The sequence below is a fragment of the Engraulis encrasicolus genome, chromosome 11 (assembly GCF_034702125.1).
Source record: "Engraulis encrasicolus isolate BLACKSEA-1 chromosome 11, IST_EnEncr_1.0, whole genome shotgun sequence".
Lineage (NCBI taxonomy): Eukaryota > Metazoa > Chordata > Actinopteri > Clupeiformes > Engraulidae > Engraulis > Engraulis encrasicolus.
In genome coordinates, this window is record NC_085867.1 from 30,166,987 (window position 1) to 30,186,971 (window position 19,985).

The window sequence follows — 19,985 nt, forward strand, 5'->3', positions numbered from 1 at the left end:
ACGCCTTGCTGTCCTGTGAATGTTTACATCTTATGGCCAATGAAAATATGAAAACTTGTAAATGTTTGGGTTGAATTAATTAAAGCAGACTCTGGTTGTTCCTTCTTGCGATTTCCGGGAAGATCAGACCATGTTTTATGACCAATTTTGACAGACAGGTAAGAAATTTCAAAGGGTGTACAAACTTTTTCCTGGGACTGTATATTGTAATTCAATAGGTCTACAGCTCATCCACTGATTGATCCATGTAGCCTACTCCATCATCTGACTCAAAAAAAGTATGGCGAAATTGCCAGCAACATTGTCACTGCCAGCTCTCTGAGCTCTGCGCTTTTGCAGACGTTGGCAACAAAGGAAAGGGGTCACGTCTTTCAAGCTCGAAGTTAAGTTTTCAACTAGGCCTAGTTGGTGAACAAACATGGGATGAATGAATGGATCCATGCAAGTCATCTGTTAACAGGCAAATTAAATTGTATGTAATGACTAGAAAATCATATTGACAACGCTTGCGGTTATGGAATGACAGTGGCGTCAGTGAACTCGGCGCCGCCCTCAACGAGCCACAACTTATCCGTGAAACATGCAAATAAACTAGGCTACAACAAGAATTGTATAAATAGTTGGACTATTAAAAGTTATTAGCCTCTGTGAAATGCGGATCTGAGAGGGATGTAGTAGGTTTAGGTTTAGGTTTATTTATTTAAAAAGGGACGGCATATATTAGGGGAGACCGGGGTTGGTTGTCACACGGGTAGGTTGTCACAGTCATCATATCTCAGCCACTATAGGGCGTAGATCAAAAGTTTTGACCCAGATCTGTTCAGAATTGGGGTCTAAGGTCACCTACGTTGATAGTGGAGATGAAAACAGCATCGCTTTGAAGTGAGACAACTTAAAGTGTTTTTCACATGCAAAACCAACTTTTGAGGACTCCATTGTTTTTCTTATAAGTCATGACACTATAAGTTGATGTCACAATAAATATTGCCATTTGAAAGTGTAAAGGTAAAGCTACAAATTGGTTAGTTTCTTTCGGAGCTAGAGTAATGCATGTGGACACAAGCCTCCAAAATAGCTCAAAATGTCAGTTGGGGTAGGTTGTCACAATTTTTTCGGGGTTGGTTGTCACATGAATTACATTGCAAAGTTGTTAGTACTGGCATTGTTATGACTTTTATTGGGCTATAGTTTGTCCTGTGCACTGTATGTTTGCATGATTGAGGATTGGTTGGCTTTGTGTTTAACATTTATGAACTTATGGATAACATTTATGGATTAATGATTTTTAATGAATTTCAGTGACATTTTAATGAATTTAATGAAATGAAGTGAAAATGAAATAAACTAATGGCTTTTTAAAATGTAATTGATGATTTTATACACATGAGATTAGTTTAGTGTAGTTTAGTTTCATATTTCATTGAAAATAATGAAAAATATATAATTTAAAACATGTCTCTATTTTCCCATTTTGCCCATTACAATAACACAGGGACAACCAACCCCATGGGGTGTGACAACCTACCCTGCAATGGGGTTGGTTGTCACATCTGTGCAAGGTGCCTTTGACAATCCATATCTTTTTAAGAGAAAGGAGTCTTCTGGATCTAAGACTATCCAAATGGACCTGAGACATCAGTCAATACCTATGGAAAGAAAGGGTGTCCTTACCAATGTAGCAGAAATTAGATTTAAGTAAAAAGTGTGACAACCAACCCCGGTCTCCCCTACCAGCATTTAAAAAATGCTAAATATACAAGGTTATAGCCATGAGGCTATTTTCCATTTTTGGCACTTGACAGGTTTGATGTTCCTTAAAAAAAAAAAACAGGGTTAAAACAAAACTAGCAGATGTTGACTGCCGTTTGCAGGAGTACAAAGTGAGGTGCCATTGCTGGTCTTAACTCGGTGTTTCGTAGTGCACACAATCAGAGTTATGCACAAGCCTACACAAAAACTAAAAAGCATTCGCTGGTCGTGTTTCAGTTTTTGTGTATCTGTTGAGTTATTTGGGGGCCGCGAAAGCAGCTTTTGTGGCGCATTCCTAGCACCTGTCAGACTTCGGACGCACCGACCATAGCTACCTGCCGCCATGACACTCCACCTCGTCCATGCAGCACACATACACTAGGGGTGCATCCCAATATGTGACCTTGCCTCCTCCACTTGCGCTTGTCTCCTCACCCCGCCTCCTGGCCCCTCCTCCGTGGAGAAAACGATAAAGTTTCCCAGCTGTCAGCCTAGCCACAACAACTTTTGAGGGACTGTTTTTCATTCACCATAACAATTGCAAACGAGAAAAAGACTCTACAATTGAGCTTTTGCAAGATATTGAAATATAATGCTGTTGTCAGTGATGTCATCATGACGAGAAGCGAGTGGAGGAGGCAAGTGGAGGAGGCAAGGTCACATATTGGGATGCACTCTAGTACACTTGACAACCATGTTTTCTCTGGATTTGAGATTTTAAAAGGTATGAAAGGCATACTGTCTTTTTATAAATGTTAAAAATGTGTCAAATAGCAACCTGTGAGCTTCAATAAGCATTTGCAAATCACAATCACTTTGCCAATAGGCCTAGTTCTACCACAATCACAGGTGAACTAAACAGGCCACAGCTATAGAGGAACATGGTACTGACCTAAGCCTAATTATAACGGAGACAGATATAATTTGGTTACAACTTCACGGTTCAATTTTCTGAACAGGTCTACATCTACATGGATGACACCACATCATGACACACATAGCTTAATTGTGTCTAAAAAGGAACTGAACTTCCTTGGTGTGTGTGCATGTGTTTGTGCACTTTCTCACGTGAACCTAGACAAGGCACCTGTGAACTCTGAGTGCATTTCTAGTTATTACTGTGTGTGTGTGTGCATGTGTTTGTGCACTTTCTCACGTGAACCTAGACAAGGCACCTGTGAATGTGGGAATGTGTGTGTATGTGTATTTTGAAAGTGCTTTGAGTCAACTTCTTAGTTGTGATACTGTGCTAGGCCTACATATACATATTGCATTGCATTGTATTGTATTGTATTGTATTGTATTGTATTGTACACAATTAGTTTTTTTTTTCTTATTTTTCAGTTCTCTTTGTCAAATTGATCTCACAACAATCAGGAATTCTTGTCTATGTCTAGTCATATTCCATTGGCATGTGCCTGACTGTAGTGTGCACTACAACCGACAATTGCATTAATTCATAATACTGAAAAGTACCACTGCATTTGAAGAGAGGAGATAACTACCGCACCTGTTGCTATTTCATGGCCTGATTGGCCTCATAGCGCACGTGGACATGTGCTGCCCCCAAGCGGCCATCAGAATTTTGACATCAGAAATGACGTCTGACCTTTTGCTTTCGGTTTCTATTCTTTGCGAGATGTTTACTCAATTTGTCTTTCAGAGTTGCCTCTCTTCGTAGGGTGTATTTGACTCGTATGTCTTGTTTTAATAGTTTGGTGGATGGCCAACTGTTGGACAGAGTAAAAGTAAGTTTGGGCTGAACAGAAAGATTAATCTTGCCAATATCTCATGTGCTGTCGTCTATTATGCGAGGTGTTGTTTAAAATCGGCCTCGACACAAATGTCTGCAAATGACTAGTGTTCGGTTGACAGAACGTGTGAAATGTAAACACGTTTTAGATATTCCATATGGTCTCTAACGCACAATATGACACTGCAGTTTGCTGGCTGTCGCATGGAGACTTATCCATTTAAAATAACTGGGCAGAGCCCGGGTCGTTTTGGGGTTGACATAACTATGCCGGCGGCATTCAGTAATTGTTGTTATAAAGCGTTCTGTGACCAGTTTATCTAGTCTTTCGTTGTAGCCTACGTGTTAAGTGTGGTGAGCGTGCGTGCGCGCGTGTGTGTGTATAGGCCTAGTATGTGGAACTTAACCTCTCCGACTGGAGATGGGACAGGCGTATGGGTGCGCCTGATGTTGAGCTGTATGTATGGGTGCCGAGAGGGGTGGAAAGGTATTACAGATTCTAAGGGCCCAATCACTGACAGCACTGAAAATTCGATTTTTTTCATGGCCCCCAAAATGGCTGGCTGTAGGACCTATTGCCAAATGGTTTCAAATAGTGTTGATGAACTTAATGTGTTCAAACTAATTTATTTGATACATGACATTTAATTGTATAAAGAGAAAGCATTGCACTACCGGTTGTAAGAAACAATTACAGCAAATGTTCAACTATAGGCTATCGCTCATCCTTTCTGTCCTTTGGATTTTGTATCTTGTAGACGATCCCAATGTTTTAGCTTGAGATATTTACACTCTTCCATCTCCACAGAGTACATGATGGGATCATCCTATCCAAAGCCAGGTAAGATGGATCTTAAACTTAAAATCACCATCTGGCTCATTGATATTTAGATATCAGGTGGTGCAACCACTCATCACATTGCATTAATTAAATGACTACATCAATAATTCACAACCAATTACTATGCATTTTATATCAGTAAAAAAATGTCATTAGGCTAACTGTGGTTGCAGATGCACCACCCTGAAGTCTGCTCCTAAAAAAATGTCAATGATGATGATGACCCATCTGCAAACTTGAGGAACTACCCTCAAACTCCTACTGTAACCTTCTGGATGACAATCTGATGGTCTACTCCCCAGCATTTGAGTCCTACATATACAACAAGAGTGTGAAGAGAGGAGAGGACATCACGCTCTCCCTCAAGACCAACGTTGACTATGTGGAGGTCAGGTGGAGCAAGGATGGCCAAACGCTGTACAGCGGAGGCAGGGTGGAGATCAGCAAGTCTGGGACCGACCTAACCCTGAAGATTAGGAACGCCAGGGAGGAGGACGAGGGCAAGTACACCGTACGCATCAGCTACGGAGGTGACAGCGCGTCAGATTCAGCTAATATCACCATGCTCGGTATGTTATATGACATTTTAAATTTGTGAAAATTTAAATTTGAAATCACGTTAGAGGTGCTAATGTGCACTCTGTGTGTTGACAATAATATGTCAATGTAGTATACGTGCCATATATGACAATGAGTGTGCTTACAATACGCTTTATGACAGAAGAGTCTAAAACTTGCTCACTGTGTAATTATGTGGGCTTACCAGATGTAATACTTGTGTTCTTTTTTCCAGAGTATGACCGCGACTGGCGCCGTGTAGACTGGCGGTAAATATCTGTTTTCCCACTTGGGACTCCACTCACTGCATTACAACAGTGTCGCGTCCAGAGTAGGGAATATTACAGAGGTCCTCTCCAGACTGTCCAGCACCACAGTTGATATGATAGGCCTACATTATGTCATTGGGCTTCACTGTTTTTTCCCCCCACAAACTACCCTCTTCATTTGAGAGATTAACCATTTTAAGAGGTTTCTGCCTGGTTGCTCTCTGCTACAAGAACTATTTTAAAATAACAAGTAACTATTTTATTGAATAAATATTTTATTTTATCACATGAAGGCAAAACGACGTCATTAAGAACAAACTACTGAGCCTGAGCTGTGAGCACCTAGGGGTGAAACAGGTGCGTCTGCTGCTGCACGGCCCTGTGGGGTCTGGCAAGTCCAGCCTCATCAACTCCATCAACAGCGTCTTCCTGGGCAGAGTGGCGATCGGGGCCCTGGCAGAAAGCTCAGCCAGCACCAGCTTCACAACACACGTGAGTGGCCCTTTACACTTATGGTACGGCAGATGTCGTGGATGCCGTACATATAAGAAAATCAGTGGGACTACATCACATTACATTACACTCGCAGTGTTTTCACACCTGGTCCTTTTCAGCCACCTAAGCGAACTCAGAGTAGTGACTCAGCATTTTTGCCGCATATGTGAACGCTCCAAAGCGTGCCCAGACCCCTCGGAAGCGAACCGTACTGAGACCTTAGTTGACAACATTAGGTACGATCCAATCTTGAATAAACTAATGTAATTTAATTTTATTGTAATTTTTAATCCGTTTAATATTATTTTCTTCTTCTCTTTCCTTTCAGTACAAAACCTATCAGATCAGAGACAGACGGGGCAGACCTTTACCGTTCGTCTTCAATGACATCATGGGTCTGGAGTCTAGATATGATGAAGGCGTGCATCCTCATGACATCGTCTATGCCATTAAAGGACACATAAAAGACAACTACAGGGTAAGATGAGCACACAAACATTACGGACACTGGCGATAAAACATGACATAAATCAGCACATAATTAAAGTAGTTTGAATATTACATTTACTGTATGTATTTTTACCTGCCCTCTCGGAGGGGGTTCAGCTAGATTTTCTGCCTGCAGGGCATGTGGGTCACCTGTAGGGGACATCAAACACACATTACGTGCCTCCCGGGGGGTCAGGCTGCATCTCTAATCCCTCTTGTTGTGTTTTTGTTTTTTCAGTTTAATCCTGTATGCCCACTTTCCTCAACACACCCACACTACAACAGCAGCCCTTCTCTGTCTGATAAAGTCCACTGCCTGATCAGTGTGGTGGCTGGAGACAAAATTTCTCTGATGGACGGTCAGATCATTCAGAAGATGCGTGAAATTAGAATGCACGCTAGTGAATTGGGTATGACCAACTTTATTATCTGATTCCTACTTGTAAATGCTAAGTACTAAATACTATAGTATTTTACCATAAAACAATAACCAGTAGGTAGTTCTTATAGAAGTGTGTGTGTGTGTGTGTGTGTGTGTGTGTGTGTGTGTGTGTGTGTGTGTGTGTGTGTGTGTGTGTGTGTGTGTACAGGTATCCCTCAAGTGGTGTTCATGACTCATGTGGATATGGCATGCTCTCTTGTACATTACGACCTGAAGCATGTCTACTCCAGCAAATCGATAAGGAAGAAGGTACGTTTTCTTGTTTTGTTGTGTCTGTGTGCGTGCATGCAGGCATGCTTGCATCTGCTTGTGTGTACTACTCACTGACATGAAGAATGGGGAATTGTTAATTGGGAGAACTGTAAGGCGTCATTCTATTGTTGACTACGATAAAAAAGAGAAAAGAATGTGTTTTGTGTGTGTGTGCATAGCGTGTGTGTGTGTGTTTTGTACGGTCTGCTTTAGTTGTGAAGTAGAGGAACTTTGGGAAATAAAAATACTATTCAAAATATTGTTCAAATGAAGAGTTCAGATGCAAAACCCCCTAAGTGCCTTTTTAGAAAATAATCTTAATTCATTTTTATTTAATACAAAGCTATCAAAATTGCACATTTTTTTAATTTTATCTATGTAATATAACTATTTACTGTATATATATATTATCAAGAACATGAATGTAAACCAAACCAACAATGGGGTTCTCTAAAATTATAGAAGTGCAGGTCTTCAGAAATGGAGTTAGGGGGTTTTGCATCTGAACTCTTCAAATACAATAATGCAATTCGTCATGAATACTGTACATACTCAAAGATCAAATATATTAAATGTAGCCTACCATTGCCGTAATGCAATATTGCTGTACTGTATGTGCTCATGTTTTCAGATGCAAGAATGCAGTGTCAAACTGGGCGTGCCCTTGAACTGCATCTACCCAATCAAGAACTACCACGAGGAGAACCGATTGGACAATAGGTTGGACAGTCTGATACTGGATGCCCTGACAAATGCCGTCAACTTTGCATTTGACTTTGTCAGTTTCCTGGATATGTGACTGGAAAGAAATCTAGATGGGTAGACACTGTGCAATATGTGGAGAAGGCATTGGTGTTGAGAACTTCTAACTCCTGTAACTCCAGCACACAGAGACGAATGAAATGCCACTATTTCTTATAGAAAATCTCTTTGGATATTGCCTGACAATTCCCATCCTGCCTTGTGCGCTTGATCTGATCTGAAGGACAGCATGGAAACCCTGGCAGAAATCTTTGCCGGAGTTTGGAAATTCAGAAAACACAGAACAGAGAGTGCAAGACATATTGTTAGACAAATTGGCGTGTAAATTGTTTACAGATCTAGCAGTGCACATTGTGCAAGCCGCCACTAAACACCGCTGAAAAAGAAGGAGAGGATCACGGCCCCTTGGGAAACCAAACGATATCCCACTCCTTTGCCTTGGTGACATGTGCTATGCTTTTTCTTGGTTTATTGATTTGGTAGCACTAGACTGGTCACTGAAGCGTTACATGAAAGCCAAAGGTGACAAACTACAGGTCACAGGAACAAGCTTTTTTTTAACAACACCATGTCAACATGCAACCTTTGATGGATCGTCCGAGCTTCGCTGTTGGTAAACACCTGTGATTGTAAACAAAATACAAGAGTAACCACGTAGTATTATTTTATTTCATGCAGTCATGTTCATTGTCATGTGTTGTAAAGCTTCTGTATGTTTCTGCAAAGCAGTTTGTGTAGTTTGTTGTACTTATTGTTATTCTATGGAAATGGAAATAGAGACATTCAGTTCCCATGAACAGTTGGTTTAGGTAAGCATTTGATTTTTAGATTTTACTAGGACAATGTACAATTTAAACATAATGTTACCATTTCATGCATAGTGCCAGAGTTAATCCCAGGCTAATGCAGAAAAATGCAGGTTAATGTTATTTAAACATGTTACCCATTTTTTGTCTTTCGCATTTGTGTAAGTAAATTAAGCTGTAATGAGTGAACTAGCAAGCTAGTGCTGTATTTCTACACGCACATCATACAGTGACTGCAGAGGAACAGTGCCTCCAGAGAAGGTTAACACTTTTTGCAATCCATTAACTCAACCAGTTAACCCTCGTCTTGCCTTCAAATTCTGTAACCATCCATGTTCCAAGAGGAACTAGATGACACTAAAATGACAGGTGTCTCAGTTATTTTGTCCAACCCCTGTACATTCAAAAACTGAAACGGGTCAGTGGCGACCCGAAGACAAGAGGAGGATAAGGAACCAAATAAATAAATTAACCAGTGATTCATGATTCAATGGCCCTATTCATGGACCAGTGGCTGGTGTTAGCCTCCAAGAGTTCATGAACACTGTTTCATTGGTTCATTCACTGGTTAAACTGATCCATGGTGGTCATTGATTCACGAAGGCCTCGGGTCTCTAGGCCAAAGGTTACTGTAGGGTGTAGGCCCCACAAAGAATTGACAATTTTGTAGCAAAATGACATGGACAGCGTCAGAATTGTTATCCAAGAGGAGTATTAAAACAATTCAAAACTCTACCTGACATGGCAGAATAAGTTATCGATGTTACATCTTGTTACATGATTTCACAAATTATATTCATCTCCCCCTTCAGCCAACTGGGGGACCCTAGGCTGCAGCCATATCTATCCTGTGGGGGCCCCTGGCAGGTGGGCACCCTAGGCTGCAGCCATATTTATCCTGTGGGGCCCCCTGGCAGGTGGGGACCCTAGGCTGCAGCCATATTTATCCTGTGGGGCCCCCTGGCAAGTGGGGGCCCTAGGCTGCAGCCATATATAGCCTGTGGCTTAATACAGCTCTAGGCCTGCTAGCAACTGATTCAGCAACTCTCTGATCTCTCACTGGCCCAACGGCAGTATTCTGTCTTCATGTTACTAACACCTTTACCCTTCATGCTGGTTTGTAGGATAAGGTTTGTTCCAGCATAGTTATGTAGGTATGTGTGATGGAGTGATAAGCAGCTTCTGTTCCACTGGTGACGCCTCTGGTTTGTTTGACTCTGATATACTACTCTGACGGCAATGCTTGCTTGGTTGGGCAGAACATCAGACGGCTGCAGTATTGCCATTAGAGTAGTGTGTGTGTGTGATAGCTGTGTTCGCTTTGTAGGTCAGGATTGAAGTGGCGACATCCAGGCTGATGGAACACTGCTAATCACACACACGCACGCATACACACACACACATGCATGCACACACACACACACATTGACAACACAACTTGGTCTTGTTCCACATATGTTCGTAGTGGGGACACTTGCTCTCCGTATGTGCATGAAATTACAATCACTCAGACACACAGCTGTGGGGCAATGGTTAAGGAGATGGGAGTAGATCCGAGAATTGTAGGTTGAAATCCCACCCTTCTACTCCCTACCTCACTCCATGGCTGAAGTGTCCTTGAGCAAGGCACCTAACCCCACAGTGCTCCAGAGACTGTAACCAATACCCTGTAAATAACTGTAAGTCACTTTGGATAAAAGCGTCAGCAAAGTGTAATGTAATGTAATGTAGACAGTGAGGGGCAGTCTGCAGCAACATGGCATGACAAGAAAGCAGACATTGTAGTGTACAAAGACATGTATGATGATAAATTACAATTCAAAAAGAGCACAAAAAGACATACTATGTTCAGAGGTGGGAAAAGTACAGAAAAGTAGTACTCAAGTAAAAGTATCTTGATTGCTACTGAAGTATACTGTAAGTACCTCTGTTAAAGTCTATACATGTAAAAGTAACAAATACTTTGTCACTTTCAATTAGCTTCTTATGTTGACAATTCAATGTTTCTTTTTCTTGAATGCCGTCCTCCATGACCTCTATCTCTTGCTTGGCACCAGCCATCATCCAATACATTCATCCAAGATAAGTGGGACAAGTAAAATAGTAGAAAGGCAGTGTGCAATTATGCATAACTTTGAATTTCTGGCAGATCGTTCAATTATTGTGCATGCCACTTTTTCTCCATCACTCTCACTTTTTACACAGCACACAGTGCTCACTGCACACAATGAAATTGCATTTATGCCTCACCCAGGCAAGGTAGGCAGCCCCAAACAGCAGGTAGCAGTGCAGCGGGATGGTACCATGCTCAAGGTACCTCAGTCATAGAGGAGGATGGGGGAGAGCACAGATAAATAATTCACCCCACCAACCTGGTGGCCCGGGAGTCAACCTGGAAAACTTTGGGATACAAGTGTAACGCCCTAACCGTTTATCAATCACTGCCTCCTACCATCTCTGTCCCATAATCGCGCAAAGTTTCAGACTTTGTGAGGTGGACTGAGAAGCTACAGGTATGGTTTCCAAGTGTACTTTTCTGCCTGCAGCCTTCATAAATCTGTTAATGGCAAATTGTATCTGCTGGCGGTATTTAAAGTAGACCAATGAAAGTCCACTCAAATGTTTTTTTTTTCATACAGCACAAAATTGACCTTTGGACACATGACCTTTGGAAATGTAATTCGTACGTGGGCCCTTACATAAGCATGAAAAGGAGTTTGGTATTTTTGACATCTTTATTTTTCTGACATTGTATCTTCACACGCATTTACATATCCCAGCATGGGATCAATCAATCAATCAGTCAGACTGAGTGCGTCTTAATATGTGACCTTGCCTCCTCCACTTGCGCTTGTCTCCTCGTCCCGCCTCCTGGCCCCTCCTCCGTGGAGAAAACGATAAAGTTTCCCAGCTGTCAGCCTAGCCACAACAACTTTTGAGGGACTGTTTTTCATTCACCATCTCAAATGCAAATGAGAAGAAGACTCTACAATTGAGCTTTTGCAAGATATTGAAATATAATGCTGTTGTCAGTGATGTCATCATGACGAGAAGCAAGTGGAGGAGGCAAGGTCGCATATTGCAACGCACTCTCTGTCTGTTTGTCTGCCATTTTGTCCGTCTGTCTAATCTTTCCCCCACTGTTTTCATGTCATGGTATCATTTGGTAGACTACGACACTCTTCACCGTAGACTGCTGCTATCCAACAGGCAACCAGAGCCCCCACAGGCCCTAACCAGAGTCCCCACATAGCCTAACACCTGTGGTGCTAACACAAATTACATTCATTTGAATCACAAAACTGGACATGGCATCGTTTAGTGCAAAATACATCATGAGATGAGTTTTAACGAAAATAAAACACACATCACATTGGGAAATAATAATTACAATTACATAAATAAAGTAGTACCTTATCTTTAAAAAAATGTATACTGCATGTGTCATGCACTAATGTAAAACTCAACAACAGGAGACATCCAAACTGCAAAAGAAAACATGAGTTTGCCATCATAAGGACACAATGCTATTTAAGTCACATACCGTAGAAGCACTGGATAAAATAGGACAAGCTGTGAAGTTGCTATCCTTGCTCTATCTATAGTGTCCATGGGAAGGGAGAGTTAAGTGTGCACACTGTAAATTGTTCAATGTTAATCCAACACTTAGAGAGTAGAACTACACTATAGCCCGGAGCTGACAGGACTTTTATTACCTTTGAACCCATTTTACCATGTTTTGAACATTGTTGTCAGTGTTGCTACTGTGCACAGTGCCTAGATGTCTTTCTTTATTATCCTAAATGCCTTGTTATCCTTCTTATTATATTATGCTGCATCTTTTACCATGGTGTTGGACAGTGTTGCAACTGCACACTGCACCTTTATGTCTTCGTTTACTTTTTGCCACTTTTTAATGCATCTTATTCTTTGCTACATCTTCTTTTTTAATTTGTGTTGGACAATGCTGTCAGTGTTACAACTGTACACTGTGCCTTACCCTATTCTTGCTTAAATTTTATTCTTGTAAGTCGCTTTGGTCAAAGGCATCAGCTAAATGTAATGTAGTGTAAAAAATGTAAAAAAATAAAAACGGCATAACCCTGTTATTCAGTATCTTCACAGATTCTATAAGCCCAGATACGCCACTGGTTGGTTTCACAGTGTATTTCCGGTTTCCCGAAACGAGGCAGGTTTGTATTAGTTCTATGGCAGATTTAGAGCTGTAGCGGCAGTTCCACCCTTATCCACGTGGTGGCCCGGAGACCAGAATGAATTGAGTCCTATGAAGCAAAACCCCTCATGGTACCTTTATCTCAGTATATGATTTTTTTCTCATGTAATTCGGATGTTGCTTTCGAAAGACTATATATATAGAAAATACCCATGGCTGAGTTTTAGATCTTTTGAGCCATGCATTATGCTTAAAAAGTGATTTTAAGTGTCTATGACGTCACATCCTTAGCAAATGCTAGTGAGTAGTGAGCGACAAAAACGCCTCCTGTAACAAATCAAACTAACATATGTACTTTTTTATTAAACTGTTGAGTGAAACCCTTATTGAAGTCTCCAGAACGACATTCAAATCTGAGCTTTGTTGATGAGACCTGTGTGAAAATTAAGATTTTTAGCATCTAGCTCCATTGGGTCCCATTCATTCTGGTCTCCGATGCGCGACTAGTGGAGAACTCATTGGAACTGCAGCCAAAAACCATAGAACTAATACAAACAACTGGTACAATGGGGCTTATGTAATATCGAGGGGCAAGGCTGTTCTATAAGGGCTGTGGTATCTTGTCCATGCTTCACTATAAAAGCTTCAATACCCCGAGACATTACAAACCATATGTGTATACTGTGCGTCTGTTTCAGTCTTTTTTTTTTCACTTTTCTTTTCTATTTGCTATTGCTTTCTCAACATCCGCTCAAAAAAAGCAGATTACTTTTTGTCCGTGTGTGTAGTGCTTAGACCCATAAGTGTTTGTTACTTTGCAAACCTCCAAGTGAGCAATGCATTGTAGAAATAGAAGTATTTCAAGGGTTGAGTTTTCACTCTTGGCTTGTGTTTGTGAAAGTAGTTTTGGATTGATGCACAGTTGCCATAATTTTATGATTAGTGTATTAGGAGTAAAGAAAACGAGAACTGGCATATTTTTATGATCTATGCAAACTGTTTACATAATCATCTGCAAAACCAACGGCAGACTTGAGAGCATGCAAGATGAGACTGTCCATGTTAGTTTTGAGTTGTATCTCCTCGTGGTAGTTCTTCACTGGGAAGATGCAGTTCATGGGGACACCCAGCCGGTTACTGCACGATTCCATCTGACAAAGTTAACATACAATTAGTCTACTGTGACTAACGAGAGAGAGAGAGAGAGAGTGTGTGTGTGTGTGTGTGTGTGTGTGTGTGTGTGTGAGAGAGAGAGAGAGAGAGAGATCAGAGTGTCTAAATATGTGACTCACTGTCTTCTTGATGATCTTGCTTGAGTAGATGGCCTGCAGGTTGTCTTTCACAAGTGGACACAACACATCAATGCGAGTCATGAAGACCACTTGTGGTATGCCTGCAAGATGAGAAAGAGAGCTCATCACTTTTGAGGTGGTAGAAATATTACAGTACAATATAATGTTTTAATTGGAATATAATTTTTAAGCATTTCGCTCTACAGCCATCAGCACAATGTAAAGGAAACAAAGGCCTTCCAGTGTTGTGTAAATATCAGCAACGTATTGAAGTGAACTACCCAGACATTGCGACGCACTACAGCAACCCTAGGGGTTAGGATATTGGTTTGGGCTATTTTAGCAACGGGTCTGAAGGTATTACATTGGCCAAAGGGTTGCTGAGCAAGGCACCTAACTCCAGATTGCTCCAGGGACTGTAGCCTATTAGCCAGGCTGTGCCCTCCTAGTGACGCAACACCTTTGGCGGCGTTCAGATCGAATCTCGATTGCAAGTCTATGATAATCAGGCAAGTAACTAACCCCTAGGGGTTAGGATTTTGGTTTGGGCTATTTTAACAACGAGTCTGAAGGTATATTTACCAACATTGGCCAAAGGGTTGCTGAGTAAGGCACCTAACCCCAGATTGCTCCAGGGACTGTAGCCTATACCCTGTCACTTTGGATAAAAGCATCAGCTGAGCTAAGTGTAATGCAATGCAGCATTCTACGTGGAGCCATCCATTACACTATTATATACTGTTTTTGCGTTGCTATTATTCTGATGAAGATGCAGGATAACCTGCACATCAATATGCTCCCTTTTACAGTTATTTTAGTGGTGTTTCGGGTCACGTGATTAGCACTGTGTGATAATCTGGCATCTCACTGTAACTTGAACTGACATCTTGATCCTACACCCATTTAAAACGTTTTGAATGTGTGATTGACTGGACTGTGCATTGCTCTCATTCTTACCCATAGCGCTGGCCCGCTCCCTGACCTCCCTCATCTTCTCATACACACCGTCGGCCATCAGGTTGGCCTTGTCAGCTGGCAGCACACTGATCAGGCAGTGTACCTGCTCACTCAGACTGGGGCTGCTGTTGTAACGGGGGTCTTCTTTGGACAGAGGATCCTCTAGATTAAACTAAACAAACCAGATTAAAATATTTATTTTTTTCATGTAACTCTCTCTCTCTCTCTCTCTCTCTCTGTGGTGTGTGTGTGTGTGTGTGTGTGTGTGTGTCTGTGTGGCCGTGCACAACCCAAATTAATAGTCTACCATCTGATACACCTCTGACTGTACACATTTGCAAAATTGCAGTCCATTCAGTATTGTGTTTTGCACATCAACATATAATACTGTTTTATATTAACTACAGTGCAAAGCTACATCACATCTGCATTCTGTACACAACTGTCTTACAGATGTGTCAAAAGTAAAATTTAAAATAAATTCATGGTGTAAGTACAACACCTGTATTGGAAGGAAACTATTTCTTTTTTTTTACTGTTACTTTTGACACCTCTTCTGTCTTATAAGTGAGAAGGGCACTTGCCTCATATTTCTCTGGAATGTGCCCCCCTAGGATGCCGATGATGTCATCCACAAGAACTCCATGACAGTCCCCCTGCTCAAACCCCATGACGTCACTGAAGACAAACGGCAGGAGGCCAGTGTCCTTGTCACTGATGCGATAGCTTTCATACTGAAAAGCAAATCAGGGGTTTCACCTTTGTCTGTTTCTTCACTTGCACAAAACATAAAATTGATCTGAAAATTAGGTTTCGAGCCATACTGTGACAATAAATAATACGAATAACACTATTTGTGTGAAGTAAAGTCAGATCTACAACATTAATAAGAGCAGCAGATAGTATTTTTTCAGCACTAGAGAGGGCAGGTTCTGCTGTGAGGTAAATTGTGCAAAAATGGTGTAAAACAGCGTGCAAGGAATATGACACTCACTACTTTGGTGAAACTCCTGCTCTCCTGGGTAGAGGCTAGTGCCCCGATCTTCACCTTGCCCTGGAAAACACTGTTGATGGAGTTGATGAGGCTGGACTTCCCAGACCCCACAGGGCCGTGCAGCAGGATGCGCAACTCCTTGGGGCCCTGACCGCTCAGCTTGTACTCCCGGAGGCTCTTCCGCATGGCCTGACTCCTGCTATTTAGTGGGGCAAAAGAAAAGATACTTTTGTTTATACCAGGGGTGTCAAACTCAAATTGACCGAGGACCAAAATCAAAAACTGGAGCGAAGTCGCGGGCCGAACTCAATATTCTTTTTTTTTTAACGAAGATTGACTAAAATTGCTCATGTTTAAATTTATTTTTATAACAGATTCCCATATAGTTCAAATGTGCCTGATATTCTGTTGCATTTGAGTGTGAGCTGTTTAAATGGCCTGGGCCCACTCATATTCCTGTGATATAATGTATTTTGATGTTCAAATCTTTATGCGCTACACAGTTATGGTGTATGTGGGCCAACTGTAATACACATTTGAAATGATCTCGCGGGCCAAATAAAATCGCTCCGCGGGCCAAATTTGGCATCCCTGGTTTAGACTTTCGTCATTTCAGCGGTATATTAGAGAGATGCTGTCACCGAATCACACAGAGACATTTCATAAAACATGACACTTCCCTCAAGACCTTAGTTTCCTTCTGTGGGCTTAAGGAAGAAAATCTGCTTAAAAAGCAGTCTCCGACAACATCCGACCGATCAACACAGGTGCACGCAACGAAAATGATCATCATGATCTTCAAGAGGAGACCAAGTGGTGAGGACAGCAATAGGCCCTAGATGTGTTTAGCATTTCTTATCATGAATGGAAATATGAGTCTTAATGAAAAGGGGCAGACATGGCTAAGCGGTTAGGGCGTCAGACTTCCGACCCGCCAGGTTGGTGGGGGGACTAATTAACCAGTACTCTACCCCCATCCTCCTCCATGACTGAGGTACCCTGAGCATGGTACCGTCCCGCCGCACTGATCCCTAGAGGCGACATTGGGGGCTACCCCCTTGCACGGGTGAGGCATAAAATGCAATTTCGTTGTGTGCAGTGTGCAGTCAACACTTGTGTGCTGTGGAGTGCTGTGTCACAATGACAATGGTAGTTGGAGTTTCCCAGGTGAGCTTTCGCTTCACTTTAAAAGGAGTAAGCTATAGCCCGCACAAAAATGTGTGACCTAGGAGCAGGTCCACCAATTAACAAGATAAATTAAAATGAAAAAAGTATTTTTCAACCGTGATTTTTCTGCTCCCACTTTTATTCATTTTTCTGTGACTTTCCATAACCGTAAAAAGTAGGAGCAGAAAAATCCTGGTCTAAGAGGACTTTTTGTTCATTTTTATAATGTTAAGAAACATTAGAACAGGTAGAACTCACCCCCAGTTGATTTCTCTCCAATCCTGATCATATTCTTAAAGACAGAGAAAACAGAACTGTAAGGCCTACGCACATGCACAGAACAAATGACATAGTAATGCCACCTCCTGTAAAAAAAAATGGCACATTTGTGTAAGTAATCAAGATAAAGATGTCTGATTGATTACATACGAAGTATGGATATTGTGACTGATTCCGCATCACTGCCTTTGTCGTTCTTCAGCCTTATCGTGTATTTGCCCTCATCCTCTTCTTTGGCTTGGCTTACGGTGAGTTTTAAGTCTCTCCCGTCCTTGACAATGTCAATGCGATCTCCTTTGTACAGTCTTCGTCCATCCTTCTCCCAAATCACTTCCACCTCAGGAGTGTTTGCTTCACAGCGTAAAACAAGGTCTTCTCCCCGCCTCAATTGGTTGTCGCAAATGTGAGACTCAAACGCTGACGAAAAAGCAGACGGCACATAGTTTTCAATTATGCACATGATTCCTTTCATGTGTTTCATTACCATCATGGCCTCACGACTAGCAGTCAAAGGAGAGTCAGGTTACATTAGATTACATTACACTTAGCTGACGCTTTTATCCAAAGCAACTTAGTTATTTTACAGGGTAGGCCTACTGATTACAGTTCCTGGAGCAATGTGGGGTTATGAGCCTGGCTCAAGGACACTGCATCCATGGATGGAGTTGTAGGTAGAGGTAAGAACCTGTAACACATTGATCTTCAGACCACCTCCTTAACCATTAGGCCACGGCTGCCCAAGGTTACTGGCTTGATTTTTCAATTGGTCTGGGAGTATACAGTTGGTCTTGAATAACAAGTCTCTGAGATATGATTCGGTGTAATTTTGCAACTGTGTAGTTATGATGTAGTTACTATAATGATATAGTTATGACTTCATACCTGGTTTTGGAATAGATGATCCCATTATTGGTACTGAAACAGCAGAAAAAAACAGAGCATTTGAATAACAACAAATCAGACTCAAGATATTAGGCCTATCTAATCTAAGTGTGCATAGTGTTGCAGGCATGATATTCTGGCCTCACAGTTCTTGGTCAGTCATTGGGGCAGGGCTGGTAATCTGGCATACAGGACACTTTCCTGGTGCTCTGTTAGTCATCATGGGCCAAGTAGGCAGTTTATTTTTTTCCCCCAAGGGACTGGCCCACAATTTATAGGAGGTGGCCCATCAGACCATCTTCATTGTAGAAGGTGGAGTGAACTAATTAGTATATGGCGCAACAGCAGTCTGTAGCCTACATATGGAAGGGGACAGACTCAGAGTAAGTCACAAACACCAAATTTATTTTTTTAGCCCCAGCTAGGCCGTGAGGGAATGTATATTTTTCAAGGACAGGGGCGTTGGACATCCAAACCGCATGATAACAGCGTGGGTCCTGAAACACAACTTGATGAAGTCATCAAGAGAAGACTGGTGCAAATGGGTGTTTGGGGGGTTTATTTTTTTTCCACAAAGACAGAAGAGGCAAGGTAGTTATTCCAGAGAAATGATACTAACGGACCAAAAGGAACACGCTGTTTGAAGACAAAAACTGTGGTAGCTAACATCGAAATTACATTGCTTAATTGTCTTAAGAAAATAGTAAACCTTTTCGCCCCTGCCTAAAACCTCCTATGACAATAGACAGCACGTAGCTACATAAAGAGCATAATCAGGAAAACAACAACACGAGTAGTTCTTCTGGGCCTTCTTGAAAGAATATTACAACTAATTAGTTTCACGTCGTAATTTGCATTACGCGTGCGCTACGCTTTGCGGGGTCTTTAATTCAGCAACGAACTAAGAGGATATTCAAGCCGTAAGTTGCCTAGCCTAAGGTCGTTAGTTTTGTGTGTGGGCTATATATGTTGAATCTATCCTAAGTTTTTAAAAGTTCGTGTTTGTGGATCACTCACCGTCCTCCTTTCACTCCCACTCCCGTTCTTTGAACGCCTTGAAAGTTCCCGTTCGTTTCTGTGTCTCAGCAGTCAACAGGAGGGTCAGTGAACAGCGTCTGGAAACGAAAGCGAAACTGATCCTGAGGTAGTAGGGGGAATTGTGTAGACGGTAGACCTATGGACAGCTGGGGACTTTCATCTGTGTGCTTGCTCGCACTCTCTGCGTTCCATATGATGTGAAGAGTTGATGATCAGAAAGTCCCCCTCCGTCAAATAGCCTACAACGAGAAGGCAGCGTGTCGTGCGGGCGTGGGTTCAATCATGTGTAGGCCAAGCCTAGTTATTTGCTGGACTGGTAGCCTATGCTGTGTAAGCTATGTCGCCTGCAGTAGCCAGTAGGCCTACTGATAAAATAAGATAGATAAGATATCCTTTTATTGTCTGTTTGCACAGAAATGTGTCTTGCATGACACTTCTCCACAACCCACATGTAGGCTAAACGCATATCCATAACGCACATTAAAGACACACAAAACATAGTCTTTGTCCATAGACTGATTGGGGCAGCACAGTCCAATAAAAATTAAAAAGTCACTTATAAAGTTACTAAGTTAAGTTACTGAAGAGAAATTACTAAAAATTTACTAATTAAGTTACTAAAATTAATTTACTAAAAATGGTCTAATTAGTAGAGTCATAATTGGAGGTTCCGTGACCAACCTCTGGCAACAATGTTTTGATGATTGATTTGACCTCTATGGACCCTTTAAAAAAGATTTAGCCCCCATGTCCCTCGCAAAAATCCCGGGCTTTTTTGCTAGAGAG

At 41.7% G+C, this 19,985-nt stretch overlaps 2 protein-coding genes across 3 annotated transcripts; one reads left to right on the top strand and one right to left on the bottom strand.

The window, feature by feature from the left end:
• The first annotated feature begins 4,266 nt into the window (after positions 1–4,266).
• Positions 4,267–8,608, top strand: LOC134458227 (interferon-induced protein 44-like). The gene is made up of 8 exons (XM_063210420.1): positions 4,267–4,343; positions 4,646–4,912; positions 5,137–5,170; positions 5,464–5,662; positions 5,994–6,143; positions 6,393–6,564; positions 6,745–6,845; positions 7,480–8,608. The coding sequence occupies exons 1-8, from the start codon at positions 4,316–4,318 to the stop codon at positions 7,645–7,647; spliced, it is 1,119 nt and encodes a 372-aa protein (XP_063066490.1). The 5' UTR covers positions 4,267–4,315; the 3' UTR covers positions 7,648–8,608.
• Positions 8,609–13,518: 4,910 nt separating this feature from the next.
• On the bottom strand, positions 13,519–19,436 carry LOC134458226 (interferon-induced protein 44-like). 2 transcript variants are annotated; one of them, XM_063210419.1, is made up of 9 exons: positions 19,179–19,436; positions 18,162–18,194; positions 17,430–17,696; positions 17,259–17,292; positions 15,834–16,029; positions 15,424–15,573; positions 14,840–15,011; positions 13,883–13,983; positions 13,519–13,741 (listed from the first exon to the last, which is right to left on the bottom strand). In XM_063210419.1, exons 2-9 carry the CDS (start codon positions 18,184–18,186, stop codon positions 13,571–13,573), a joined length of 1,116 nt encoding a protein of 371 aa, XP_063066489.1. In that variant the 5' UTR covers positions 18,187–18,194; positions 19,179–19,436; the 3' UTR covers positions 13,519–13,570. The 2 variants fall into 2 exon arrangements, with proteins under 2 accessions (XP_063066489.1, XP_063066488.1); XM_063210418.1 differs by having other exon boundaries at positions 15,834–16,032; positions 19,179–19,435.
• Between the last annotated feature and the right edge of the window lie 549 nt (positions 19,437–19,985).